Genomic DNA, 14,945 nt, shown 5'->3' with positions numbered 1-14,945 from the left:
TAGTATTTCTTCTGCTTTTAAGAGCTTCTCACTTGAAGGAGATTTGAAAGCAAGTACAGCTACAGGAACTGGTCAGATAATGGATAAAAACAGCCTAACAATATAGTCCTTGGCGACATCTCATTTGGTTCAAGAGAAGATTATTTTTTAAGTCACGAAGGCAAGAGTTGTCTCTAGCTGGTACTAGGATTACACGTCATCTTTATTTTCTCCTTTATACTTTTCAAAAGGGATTTTTTTTTTTTTTTGGTAATATGCATGTACTATTTTTATAAACAAAAAAAAATCCATGTTTATAATTTTTCAGGTTTACAAAAGTAAAAATTACTGAGAAAAAACCCCTGAATTGCAGCAACACTGTTTTTAAAATTTATTATTTGGCCAGATTCTGAAGTGTTAATTGTTAACCATTGTTAATTGTTAAGTGTTAATTGTTAATCAGATGGGCACTTTCAAAACTTCAGACTTAACTTCTGAAGTTGATGGGTGGATTAAAGCGTTGAGGAATCACAACTTCGAGGATTTGATGGGCAGATCTGGACAATCAATACGTAGTCAACATTATTTTTGTGTAGTCGGCATTACCAGGATTGGGGGAAGTGTTTCATTATGATCTGTGCAAATTGCCATCAGCCTTTATGATGAAAATGCTAATTTTTCTTGCTCAAATAAGAACTATTCTTGGTGGAGACCCAAGTTTGGAGTATTTTCTTCTTTTATGTGGAATTTGCTTTCATTGGGAAGAGGAAGAGTCAGTCTGCAGAAGTCTGAGCTGGGGATGGGGCAAAAGGTACCGTGGGGCTATGAGTGAATGAGTTGAAGGTGCTGCGTTACGGGTTTTGTGCTTTCAGGCAAAAATATCACTTGTGGCTTTGTCCTCCTACAAATATTAGAAACACCAGACTCTGGCTCAGACCCATAGGTTGTCCAATGCAGTGTTTGTTTCTGTCCGTGGTACCACGGGCTGTTTTGTGAGAGAGCGTGTGTGTCTCCTATGATGCCAGCCTCTGGAAGTTAGGGCGTGTCCTCTCCTTAGAAACAGAGTCCTTCCATTCAATTCAATGGAACTGCCATACTGAGCCTGGCAGGTCAGTCTTTCATGAATGACCAGCAACCGGCTGCTTTGTTAATTGCAAGGCCTGTTTTGCCAAATGATATCAGCAACAAAGCCATGTCAGAGAAACCTTCGATTCTTTGATCTCCTGATATTTTTTATTTTATTCAAGGTGAACCCACTGAAAATCAGTGGAGTGAGCTATGGCCATACCGTTACAGGGAAACCCAACATTTGGTTCTGAAAATGGGGACGAGTGGGACTAACTGTGACATTGGTAAGACAGGATGAACCTGACCAAGTAACTTGGTTTTATTGGCCGGGATGTGATCAGGGGCAGATTTAGCTTTGAGGGTCAGGACCGTGTAGGTAATTGGGGACCCAAATGGTCCAAGGCTTGCATGGAGCCTACTCCACTTAACCAGAGCACATTTTATACTCACTGATGCTTTTAGCCAGATGACTTTTTCATGTTTCAGCATATCCAGATTGTCGGCTTGCTGATTAGGCTCACAAGTAAAAGCGAGACCCTTTTGTAGTGCTGCTAGTGGATTATAGGACTAACACTTGCCTTATAGACAGACTAGGGCGTTTGAAACTTTGTGCAATTGAGCAGAGCATAATATGGACTATGTATTATTATAATGAGGAGGGAGAGGGCACGTATTTTTAATGTTCCTGTGTTGAGAGTCACTGCATTAGGGGGTAATAGTTTTAAATGAAGCCACGTTTCTAACAAGGGACCAGATAACGAGGATAAATGAAATCTGCAGACAGTCTAGAAGCTTCATTTTAGCCATTATTTATAATCTCTTCTCCTACCAAACCTTTTTACTATGTAGCAAAATTGATTAATTTGCGTGTATCTCTTTTCCCTGTGCCCACATGCTCTCTGATAGAGCGGTGAACAAATAGAGAGATGGACAAGGGAGGAAAGAGGATGAGGCCGAGGCCAGGGGGAGTTGGGGATGCATAATCCCCACACTGAATAATCAACTCCAGAATAATCAAGATATATTTTAGGGTCCTAACATTAATCTTGATATTTAATCATTCTGGGTGATGTTAAAAACAAAAGATTGTGTAATAGCATTAATAAAAATCACTTGCTTTGGAAAGGTTCGGAATAAATATGGCTCTCTTTTTAACATGAAATAGGAATCTGTTGAACTGCTCTTAATGTTCGCTCACAGCACACACAGATACAGCTCTTTGTTTAATTCCATATCCTCTTATCTATAAGTCCTACATTTAATTTGCTACCATTCGAGTTGATTTATAGCTTTGCTTAGCAAAAGTACAGTCTTGATTAAAAGGACATTATCACAGCTGATGGACCTTGAGAGCATTTTTCTCCCCAGACCTTCTAATAATTTTGAAAATGACCTGAAGACTCCGATAAGGCTAGATTTGCACGTCTCCAGCTTTTGCTCACCTGGCTGTACTTCGGGCAGTGGTGGTTAGGGGTGTTTGGTGACATAGTTTTCCCATATGCTAACTCCTTATCCATCCTGAGAAATGGAAAGTTACTGCGATAGAGTTTTCTAGCAAGTTTGCTTCAAGGAATCCCAGAGCCCTGGTTAGCTGATCTCTTATCTAGCTGATCACTGCAGCTAGGGCCTTTGTCTCTTGGGACGCTGCTGGCCCGAAGGATTCTCCAGTCTGTTGAAGGGAGGATTCAATTATTACACACGAGGGTTCCATTCTAGAGTTGCAGCTGTGACAGATGCCTCCCTCCAACAGTACAGAATTCGTTTTGGTGCTCATTTCAGTGGAGATGACTTAATGTGCAAAGCCAGTGATTTCCACAGGTTGGCCAGATTGGGTCAGTCTCCACAGCAGGCCATTTTCCACTCTCCTGTTTTGATGGCGCTGTATGACTACTTGGTGGCGTCTGTGGTTCTGGGAGCAAGATGCTGTTGCTCAACAGCTGATAAAAGGCTATTATACTTTGATTCTGTTCAGAACATTATTACCATTCTCCTGATTCCACTAGTTGAAAAAAAAAAATGAGTCACTCTGGCTTTGGCTTTATATCTCTGTGGAGTATATTTTTGACCTATGAAATAAGTTATTCCTCACAAAGGAATCACTTGAAAATCGCCATACCTACAGTTCAATTTACAGGGCTTTCGATTGTTCAGAATCGTAGGAACACAGAAAAGGATAAAAAATTGTAAATGTGGTACTAATTCAAAATGGGGGAATTTGGGTAATTTCTTTCATGTCAAATTTGATGGGGGGGCCTTCTCAAAATACAACAGTAAATCAATTTTAGCCATGAGTAATTTTTATTTTGGTCAACACGTCCTTCCAGTTTGGTCTTAACCTCTTCATATGCATATATCTTTATTAAGATATTATTTGCATACCATGCAATTGGTCTTACCTCTTTTCATTTTTAAATTACTAGGCTTCAGAATCTCTGTCATTTTTGTTGAATAGCACAGAATGTACTCCTATGAAGAAAGGATTTATGTCTAAATCACCTCCAATTTGCGTAAATCACTTTTTTTTCCCCCCAATACTTAGCCACAGTTTGTCAGAGCTAGACTGATTATTAGAGGTTATCTAGTTAACCCGGAATAAAGATCACCTGGGGACTTATTCTTTTTACAAACTATACTTGCTGAAGTAGGAAACCTGAAGTTCTGATAACCTTCGCAGCCCACACCCCGACCCCATACCAATTAAACAGCACTGATTGAGTCTAACATTCTCATCTCCCAGATAGGGAAACAGTCTTCCTTTCACAGTTTTGATGAGACACCTTAATAAACACCAAAATTCTTTTCAATTTTAACATGACAGATTTTTGATACATTGAGTTGAAGTTGCAGAAGTCACCTCAGTGAATGATGGGAGCATAAATTATTTATGCCGTATGTTTTTAAAAACAAATTATGAAGGATCTAATATTGTTGAAGGAAAAAAATTCAAAGTCACTGATCAGAAAGTCAGTATACAGAAACTGTTGCAAATCTGTCATTGTCTCCATAACGTGTCAGGCACTAGGGAGATTGGTAGATGTCCTTTATCCTGGAAATGCCTGATAGCTAAGCACTCATGTTTCTTCTCAGCTGTCCACAGTCATTTCCCACAGGGTATGAGAGGCCTTACTGTGTTAGTTTTTAAACAGCTGCCCTGATTGCATTTTCAGCAGAAGGATATTCATAAGAATACTGATATTAGATAGAAGAAATAGCCACAGAGATAGGCTTTAATAAAAAAACATCAACTGCTCAGAAGATCTGACAGACTCTAATGGATGGATATGTGAAGACCTGGGAAAAAATAAAATGGATTTTCCAGAGGACTTCTTATTCCCTGAAAAACTGGGAAATTTCAGGCTAAGTGCAGAAGAAGCAAAAGAAGTTTTCATGGACCCCTTTTCCTCTTCTAGACCTTTACCTCCATACAGATGAATGGATATAGCCACCTGCTCTGAAAAAGAAGCCCCTTTCTCCGGTAAAAATGTTTACCTGGTCTTAACATCTTCCCTCCTGGACCTTGGACAACCTTAAACTCCACCTGGGAACCCTTGATCTAAAGCAACCATAGATTTGGGAGAGCAGAATGGAGTTGTTATTCGTTTGAAATGTCATTTTTATTATCAGCGTATATAAAGAAGACAAGAACTTTTTGTGATCTTTAGCACTAAACACTATTCTATGTAAGACATGACGGGAAAGGACAGATTCCTTTTGACTGAATGCTAATCAAAGAAAAAGTACATTACTTTCTTAAAACATTAGCAAGAGATTACCCACGCTTACTTAGGAGACCACCTTTTTTAGGGTACCATCAAAAGTTTGTCTTTCACATAATAAAGTTATAGTGGTCTCTGGGTTAGTATATATGAAACTATGTAAAAATGCCCTACCCCAAAGTCATTTGAAATCTTTATTGCTCTCAGATTTGGCAGCAGTGTTGTAGATAGACAGTGAGGGTTTGCCACCGGCACGCTTTAAGCCATAATACATTTTTTTAGAAATACCGTAATGGGTGACGATGCAGGATCTGATTGTTAGATTTTTTTTTCAGTCTTATCTGTGTTTGTTTATCTACATATAATCCAAGGTTTCAAAGAGACTAGACAGTTTGGGAAGAGAGTCAGCAGTCCCAGAAGTTTTGGAACTCAGTCTGAAGTGGTGATTATTCCTGAAAGCAGGATGGTTGCTTGCTACCTCTCTGAAGTCGGTTCCCTTGGTCTAGTTCCTTATTGTCATGAGCCACAATTTGGGGGTGGGGGCAGGACTCTTGCCATCATCGATTGTCTTATTCTACACACAGCCTCAGAATGGTGGCCCTGGTTCCAAACAGAATGGCATAGCCCGGTGCATGCTGGGCACATGCAAAAATCAGTGTTTTCAAGTCTCCGTGGCCATCATAACGGCCTTCAATCCTCAAAGTTAGTGTTTCGGAAAGAGAAAACAGATATGCCCTTCCAAAAGCAAGGGGAAAGGAAGAACTGCATTCTCTGAAAGTTAAATTATAACTTTTCCTTTCTGTTTCTATGAAGAAGACTGTACTAATAAAACTGCCACTTTCTTTCAGGTGGGTGTACATGGCATTAGAATAGAATTCATCAATGAAAAAGGATCAAAACGCACCGCCACCTACCTACCGGAGGTTGCAAAGGAGCAAGGTCACTGTTGTACTTTATTTCATATGATCTAGTGAAGAAGTTAAACAAATATACAAATTGAAATGCGTTATCTGACCTTGCAGTTATGTCTGGTAATTGATCACTGTCAGATTGTAAGAAATGACTCTTCCATCGCTGCCACTGCAATGTCTGTATGAAATCGGTGAATTACACAGAAGTTGAACCTCTGCACTGAAGTTTGGCAGCAAAAACATATAAAAGTATACTTTCAAAAAAAGCATAGATTTGTAAAAGTTGGGCTTTATTTTAGGCAATGGTTTGCTATGAATTTTAAGTGCCATTTTCCCATATTCCACTGGGCTGTAGCCTTGTGGCATAAACAAGCCTTTAGTTTGACGATCAGCCACACCGTTCATTGTCAGTATCAAATGCTTCCTTCTTAGGTGGTTGCCATTACTCCTTCTGCTACTATTAAGATTGTAAGTTTCCCATGAAGAAAAGGAGCATTGAGAATACATGAACTATTAGTGTTTTATATGTTCCTAATCAACAAACGTTTTTTGATTTTACAGATATAGCACAAACCTTTATGAACTACCAGTATAACACAAAATAACGTTTCACTCTGTAGTATCTTGTCCTTTGTAGCCACTACTAAATTATAGTTTCATGTTAGTTGAAATGAATACCTCTTCTTTATCTCATGGAGCTTTTCTTCTCATCAGAAAGCATTGGTAATTTGGTTTTCCCATATCTGTTTCATATAAATATGATATATAACTACAAAATTTAATATCATTAAACCCCCAAATGAGAGCGTTAGTCTTTAAAGCAGCTATCTGCAGATTTATTTGGGTTGCTTTCGAAAATTTCTTAATTCTGTAGTTCCACTGACTCTGTAAAACATACATAAGAGGTCGAGGGCCTCGGGTATGAGTGTGCATCCCGTGTCAGAACCCATAAAAATGCCTTTGAATGCTGCACACAGATGCACTTGATAGCCTGCAGAAGATACGGTTGGAAATGGCGATTACCATGAGTTAGTGTGGGAGTCCTAAGTACTACTGAGTTGGCTCAATGAGGCTTTTCCTTCCCTTTTAAAGATGTCACCGTTAGAGGAGAGTACAATGTTTGTGGCTTGCTACTGAGACACGACCGAGCAGTTACTGCCAGCCTCTCAGGCTCCTTGCCTTCGAATGCGGTTGAGATAAAGAAGCCAATGTTGCTAGCCAGCAGGGATAGCTAGAATTTAAGGTGTGCCATGGTGTCCCTGCTTCTGTGCAGGATGAAATCTTAGCTCTTCTGTGTGACTGTTTTTAGGACCAAAGGGGTCGGTGACAGTGATAGCTGACCTCTACAAAGTCATTTTGTATTTAACCAAAGGTGGTTGTTACATGTGCTTGACTGGTATTTTATCTGGTCTGCTCTCCACAGGATGGGACCATATTCAGACCATAGACTCCTTACTGAGGAAAGGAGGATACAAAGCTCCGATTACTAATGAATTCAGGAAAACCATAAAACTGACCAGGTACAGAAGGCATTTCCTAGTGCAAGGCTGACCAGTACATTTTGATGCGTATACCTATAACCTTTTGATTTCTTTGGTCTCTCTAACTATACTTGCTTCTCTTTTCTGAAACAGAGTGGAAATGAATGGCAGGGCTGTACTGAGGGTGAATACAATGAACTGTGCTTGGCAGTAAAGCCCATATGATGTATGAGCCCATCCTTCGCATCGTAGCTCTGTGGGCTTACTCTGGCTTTGTTAAAGCAAGCCCTCTGAGCCTTTAGACTACATTATTGAAGAAAGTTGCCTGAATTAGAAATTGGCCAGCTTTTGACATTGCTTAGCAGAACCCCAGGATCCCGATAAGCAGTCCTCAAATTTGAATTTCACCTTAGACTTTTGGCAGTGATAGAAAGCTTGCTGAAAAACACAATTGAGCTAGACTCACAAATGCTAAATGAATTTCTGCATGGGCTCATAGGGGTACTTATTTAAAAAGGAAAATATCAAACATTTTGGGAAAATGGGTTGCTGTTTCCATTTCTTTTAATTCCACAAAACCACATTGAATGCCTATAGTCTAAAAATGGACTATTCTCAGCTCTGAGGAGTTACAAATTTGAAAATGCCTGCATTGCTGCTCTGAGTTCATATTCTAGGAGAATAGAAGGGCATGTACAAAGATAATTATTAATATACAGCAGAATGTGATAGATGATATGAGATCATAGAGTAGGGAAAGAGGAATTCCAGGAGGGGGTTGAGGATAACAGAAAATTTCAAAGAGGAGGTAGATGTGAGGCTGGGCTTGAAGAATGAGTAGAATATTTGACAGGTGGAAAGTGGGGGAGGAAAGGGATTAACTTAAAGAGAACTTGGTGAGTCAAGGCATGCAGGTGGCGAAGTATGGGGCAAGTTCTAAGGAATCTGCAATAGTCTGATTTGGTTGGTCTCTCAGTGTACATAGAGGAGGTGGTCACTGGGGAAAATACGGCCCAGAAGGTAGAGAGTAAGAAGTTTAAACCTGATGCTATAGGCAATTGGTAGCCATTGAAGGGTTCTGAACAGATGGGTTTGGGGAAGTGTAAGATTAGAATTGGAAACAGGAAAAATAATTAGGAGACACTGTTATTATCTAAGAATCTGTGGCAGCAATCCAAAGAAGGTAAAATGGGAGCCTTAACACGAGCTGTGGCAGTGGGATGGGAAGAAAGGAAGGAAAAGAAAATATTGTGGGAAAAATGAAAGGACTTAGTCATCATTCGGAAGTAGGGAAGAGGAGCAAGTCAAGGCTTTCATCTCAATAAAAGGGACCAAGGCAGTCCCTTTCACCAAGAGAGGGACCACACTGGGGAGAGTTACATTAACGTATCGATTCTGGATTTGAAGTGCTTCCTAGGCTATCTGTATAGAAATGTCCAATAGGTCACTGAAAATGTACGTGTGTAGAGCTCATGGCTAGAGATGGTGATTTGGGATCATCTGTAAAGAGGACATAGTTGAAGCTGTGAGGCAAGAGTTCACTGAGCTGGGACAGAGCGTAGGGGCAGAAGAACTGAAGGTAGAAGTGTAGGAAACTCCTACAAGGCGAGGGTAGGATGAGTAGCCAGAGAGATAAGGAGCAGTCCGAGAGGCAGGGGGAGAACCAAGCGAGTATGGAGCTGTAGAACACAAGGCACAAAAGAGCTTCCAAAAGGGAGTGGTGCGTGGTATCCTAATGGAGAGGTCAGGCGGGATGAGGGGTGGCTTCTGAAAGAGCAGTTTCTGCGGAAGCGCGGCAGTAGAAGCCAAGAGGCGCAGGGCCGAGGAGCGGTGTGAGATGAGGGATCGAAGGTAGAAAATACACGTTACTCTTCTGAGAAGTGTGGCAATGAAAAGAAACCTGAAGATGGGGGGAAAGAGGATTGAGATACCACGATCAAGACAAGTTTTTTGTTGCTGCTGTTTTCCCTTAATGGCAAGACCTGAGACGTGTGGACAGAAGGAAAGGAATGGTTAAAGAGGAAGCAACGGAAGATCCCGGAAGAAAAAGTCAAGTGAATGAAATGCATACATGACAGTAATAGGCTGGCTTTCCTCCGTTCTTTCCTGTTAGCAAACCGGAGCTGAGGGGGCAATACAATTTCTAGAACAATTCAAACAAGGAGTAGTAGAGTGCAAAGAGCACCGGACTCAGACTCTGGATTCCTGGGTTCTGATCTCAGCTTTGCCGCTTATTAGCTGTGTGACAGTGGGCAAGTCAACTTCTTCTCTCTAGGCCTCTGTTTCCTGATCTAGAAAATTATCTCTAAGGGTCCCTCCTAGCTCTGACATTCACACGTCACCTATTTCGTGATGTTAACTTTGTCTCTTCCCTAACTTTCTTTCAGGTACCGTAGTGAAAAGATGACCTTGAGCTATGCTGAATACCTTGCTCATCGCCAGCATCATCATTTCCAAAATGGCATTGGGCATCCCCTTCCGCCATACAACCATTATTCCTGACACTGAGCCACACAACCAGTCACTGGGCCTCTCTGCAGACCTCTTCCCAGGAGACCCTACCCCTTCTTGGTCTAGCTATCTCTTTTACTGTACCATTTTATGATGATAGTTTCCGTTGCCATGGTGAAGCTTCGACATCGTCAGTTAAGATCATCATGGTAACGGGTAGGAAAATGGCATTTATTAAGATGATCCTGTTTTATTATTTTAGATCTTTTTTTTTTTTTTTTTTTTTGCAGCATATATGAATTTTGGGGTTTTCTTTCCTTACAATATTATATGGAATTTTGCTTTGCTATCTCAGTCAGGTTTGTCTTTCTGTCCTTCTTGCCTTCCTTCCTGTCTTCTTTCCTTCTTTCTTTCTTCTCTTCCTTCCTTGTGTTGACTGTGGATGGAAGAAATCATGCAGTTTCTAAGGATTTCATTTAGGTGTTTCTTTCATTTTCCTCAGTAAGATAGGTAATTTTTGATAGCTGTGTTTGGGAGTAATTCATACCAGATTCAGGTATTTGTATATTACTCTTGAATTTGTCTGAAATTCATTTTGTTATGAGAGCTTAGTATGTGGGTCTTCTCTGTTTAAGTATATGTTTTTCCCATGGTTAGAATAGATGAACTTTCGCTCTAGTGTAGAACATTCGAAGGTCCGTGATAGGACTTGTCACAGAGAGTGAGAAATCATTTATGCCTATTGTGCTGGTTATCACAGGAAAAACTGCCTCATCACTTTATAGAAGCAACTTACAAACTAAAACACTGTTTTAAGAAAGTACAAGCTACCTTTGAAATATGCTACAGAAATTACTTTGAAGAGCAGCAAATATCAGGAAGAGAGCAGATACAGAATTCAGTGCCTTTGAGAAGAATATAATTAAGTGGAATTAAGGGGGGTTAGAAGAAAGGCAATTTAGAGAAATATTCTTAAAAATTTTATTTCTATATGTGAAACAACAGATTAGACAAATTGCTTACTCTTAAGTATTTTTTTAAGCTGAAAAATTTATTTTGAGCAAATAACCAAAAAGAGACATGTGTCTATTATATATTAATTTAAATTTGTTAGCTTTAGCTTTCAATAAGTCATGATTGGCCAGAGACAATTTTAGCTACCATTTAAAGAAATAGTAAAGATAATCTAGTGAAACAAAAGTTAATACATGTCGTGATTTCAGACATGTTTGTCATGGGGACAATACTGGAGTTTTAGAAATACTATAAAATTGCTTGAATCTCTTTCTGCACTACATACTTTTGATAGAAACACATTTACTATATCGATAAGATGTTATGTTACCCCTGTAAAAACGGAGTTGGCATTTGGATACGATATAGTTGTTAGAGCCCAGCTCATTTGCAGGGCTAGTCTTCCCATGATGCATATGCAGAGAACTTCCTAATGTCAACGGGAGGTCTGTATGTATATCCCCAGGAAAAATGACAGATGATTCTGGAGAAAGATTACCTTCATTTTATGGTAGTATATATATATATATATATATATATATATATATATATATATATATATGTGTGTGTGGGGGGGGGTGTGTGTGTGTGTGTGTGCAAAATTTTTTTCAAACAGGAAACAAATACTTCAAGTGATGAATATAAGCGTGGTGCAGAATATATAGTCTAAAACTATGAGATGTCACGGAATATCAAGATGGCATAGCTTATACATGCAGTTGCTGTGACAAGTGACAGACTGCTAGTTCAGAATTTGAAAACCCTTTTCTAGTTTGTGAGATTAATCGGCTGAATTCCTTCTGCTTGTCCTTATGGCAAAGCAAACTGCTTTTGTTTTTGATGAGAGTTTTCAGAAGTTTGTTGGTATTCCTTCGTCCGCAGCATCTGTTGTTGGAATAACCATTTTCAGTCGTGATGCCTTAACCAAGAAGCCAATTGTTAGCCTGAAATGGAATCTCGGTAGCCAGTTCCACTGAACCTAGAGATTAGTCAGAGAAAGCTAGCTGCTGGGCTTTAGAAAGGGATTTTGAGTCCTTTCATTTCTACTTGGGAGCATTCTGGAGCAGATTAGTCTTTCAGTATAAAAACAAGTGGCTACCTGATGGAAATTTTTTCTTGCCCTTATAGGGGAACTGAGCACAAGCTGAATGATATTGTCTGCTGCAAGAAAAAAAAAAAAAAAAAAAAAGTAAATAAAACAAGCAAACCGAAGAGAGACAAAATAGACCAATATTGATCCATCTTATCTATCATCTCATCAGTTCAACAGGCTCCTTGTCCTGGGTGAGCTCATGGTTAGAAGTTTTTTTGTTTTTAAAGAAAAGATCTATTCCATACGTGTGTGTGTATACTTACAATACATACATATGTGTGTGTTTATGTATTTAACGGTGCTAATCAATCTTGAGCAGGTCACGTGACTGGTCATGCGGACTCTAAAATCATATCAGATTTTTAAAAATTCTTGATATATGCAGATGTTATACAGATTTTCTTACCAGTGTAATAATGTTATACTGAAGAAATAACCATCCTGCAGGCTTCAGAGGACGAGGTCAGCAATATTTCCCACCGTGGCTTGGGGGAAAAGGATAGTTTTGTCTCCTTTTGTGTTCAAATTAATGCACAGTGCATTTGTGTGTCTAAGTAGCTGTTGACTAAAAGACTTTGTAGTGTAAAGGGTGTTATACAAACTTGTAATGGTGTGCTTCAAACAAATGCTAGACCCTTTCACCTTTGTCGTATATTACAAAGCTGTTAAATACGTAGTTTGAATTAACTTTGAACATGTTGAAATATGTAGCATGTGTTTTTCACTCAGACGAAGATTCTGACTGCACAGGTTGTGTTCTAGCCAGTTGTGGTTTATTTGTGCAGAAACACAAATGTGAATTGCACTCTTGTCACCAGAATATTGTGTAAGTTCAGCGATCTCTAAACAGCTCAGAAGTAATACTTGAACTTCATTTGAGTAGCACAAAGTTTACATAGCCCCCCTTTTAAATGTTAATTAGTTCCATTTATGTTTTCCGTTTTCAGATGCAACTGGGTATTTTTTTCCTCTTGGAAAATAGTACGTATTTTACTTTGGTATGTAGCAAAAGGCTTCCATTTCTGGAAGGGTTTTCTTGTTCTTAAACAAGGCCAGCCAGGTACCAGATTCTAGAAGAACAATTGCCCCCCCCCCCTCCCCCCCATTAAGTGGCCTTCTGACTGCACGAGAAAATGTGCTACTGCCCTGCCCGCTCCAGTCTCCGGTGTGATTGATGGAGGAAGTGCAAGGCTTGCTCTTTACCCCCCGCCCCACTTAAAGCAGTTATAAGAGTTTCAGTCCAGAGCATACAGCCCCAGTGTGCAGCACACCGGAAGTTTGTATACTGGCCTCTGTTCATGTCTTCAAATGTGCAGGAAATCCGAAACTGTCATCTGGAATAGGCTCCATCTCTTGTGTGTGTTAGATCAAACCAAAGAAGCCCCCAGCCATGCCCAAATGCTGCTCCAAAAGCCTGCCTTCCAGTCCTTACAGAACCTTGCAGGATTAAATGTGTTAACTTTTTTATTTTTGTACAGTTTCTAAGTGATTTTTGCTAGTGATGTTAAATTGAATTAAGTTTATTTGAGGGGTGTGAGCACCTCCTCCATTTAAATAAACTGGTGACTTTCCTTTTATTTTATAAAAGCAGAAACCCGTTGTGTGCCTCTCGATTTAAGGGTTTCTGATTACATTATTCTTAAGACCAGCATTGATCCTTTATATACAAAGATATGTTTTCCTTGTTTTTTATTACTGTTTCAGAAGAAAATAAACCTTTTATTTTGCTCTGGACCCAGTAACTGCGCTGGTACATAGACGCACTGAGAAAACAAACTTTTGTAACCACCTCTGACTGTTTTTGTATATGAAAGTTGATTACTTTTGAAATATTTGGATCGAGTTTCTAAGTTATTTTAGTGTTTTATATGTTCCCCCAAATTACTTTGAATCGGTCACCAGCATAATGAGTTCTTGGTGATGCAGTGGTTGAGACTCGTAATGAGCAAAGCTACCTGGAGTAGCTCTCCTCCTCCTCCCTTTCTTAGTACCCTATTTTTTGATTACAGTAAGACATCACAGATTACCTGAAACCCCTTCAAGTATAACTAGATCCTCCTTCCTTCCACATTTAATTGCTTAATAGTTTGAAGAAACTATTGGAAATGGGCATTTTATATGACATGTATGGCTTTAAAATATTACAAATGAAGAAAAAGAAAAGTGGGAAGGTTTATGTGGGTCTGTAAGGTATGGCTGTGGAAAGATATTGTAGTAGTTTTGACACTATTGTTATTACCTTTAAAATCATTTACCCAATAAAATGTTAAAACTGAGTTACCATTTCTGGTGTCTTTCTTTAACCGGCCTCATCAGAGGATTCGGGGCTCATGGGTACTTCTTACTAAAAGCTAACAGTTGAAGCCTTTGAAATAATATACTTAGGAACTGATACGGATTTCTTTCCAAACTGGCACTTGGGAAACCTCATCATCTGCTTACAGTTGCTCCCTACCGTATGATTGATTTACCTATGTCATTCTTTTACCCAGCCGTGAATCCTGGCCTGGCGATACAGTAGTCTCTCTCTGGCCTCTACTGGGCACCCTACCCTGGCCACGGATCTGAGGCAAGCAGCAGACTTGAACTCCAGTGGCGGCATGGCTATACTTAAGCCCGCTCCAAATTTCTTCCAGATCAGTGTATTACTGGGTGTTTCCCTTTGTGAGCTGGTAGGGGGCAGTAGCAGTGCCATCCAGCACAATCATCTGGTGAGGTGGGAAGGCTTTCGTCTGCCATCAAGGCTTTCTTTGCCATTTTCTCAGTACAGGACAGAAACTGAACATGCCCAAGATGTGGCCGCTCGGAGCTTGCTTGTCCACACTCACTCATACACACACTGGGCACATCACACACATAAACGTATTTCCAGTTTTCCAGTTCCAGAGTGGTATGAGATGAACCGTATTCGCCACTTGAGCTCGGGGAAAACGTCTTGAGTATCGGGCAAGGCAACTAGTGCTACTGCCTTCCAAGGGCCAGATGGGAGCCTGCTTCAAGCACGGGATCTCTCGGTGTGCTACCTCTATCATCAGCTGTTGCCTTATCTCTTCCTCTATGGAAAGGCCGTCAGGGACATTGCTGACATACCTCTGGCTCTTTCTAAATCATTTGCTGTCTCAGTTTCATCATGCATGTTTCAGGATTAATTGCTAATGAATATATGCAGGACAATTTTCTGTTACATTGCCCCAAAACCCCACTCCCCGTGTGAATTTGATGACACGTGCTC

At 39.9% G+C, this 14,945-nt stretch overlaps 1 protein-coding gene across 2 annotated transcripts in view; it reads left to right on the top strand.

Annotated features, from left to right (window-relative positions):
• The window catches only part of AMMECR1 (AMMECR nuclear protein 1), a 109,015-nt gene extending 95,052 nt beyond the window's left edge, over nt 1-13,963 (top strand). For both annotated transcript variants that reach the window (XM_068534026.1, XM_068534025.1), the window contains 3 exons: nt 5,612-5,702; nt 7,098-7,194; nt 9,543-13,963. In XM_068534026.1, the coding sequence (XP_068390127.1) occupies nt 5,612-5,702; nt 7,098-7,194; nt 9,543-9,657 (303 nt within the window). In that variant the 3' untranslated portion in view covers nt 9,658-13,963. The remainder of the gene's footprint in view (nt 1-5,611; nt 5,703-7,097; nt 7,195-9,542) is intronic.
• The last annotated feature ends 982 nt before the right edge of the window (nt 13,964-14,945 follow it).

Source organism: Eschrichtius robustus, chromosome X (assembly GCF_028021215.1).
Source record: "Eschrichtius robustus isolate mEscRob2 chromosome X, mEscRob2.pri, whole genome shotgun sequence".
NCBI classification, from domain to species: Eukaryota; Metazoa; Chordata; class Mammalia; order Artiodactyla; family Eschrichtiidae; genus Eschrichtius; species Eschrichtius robustus.
This window is presented reverse-complemented; position numbering and strand designations above follow the sequence as displayed.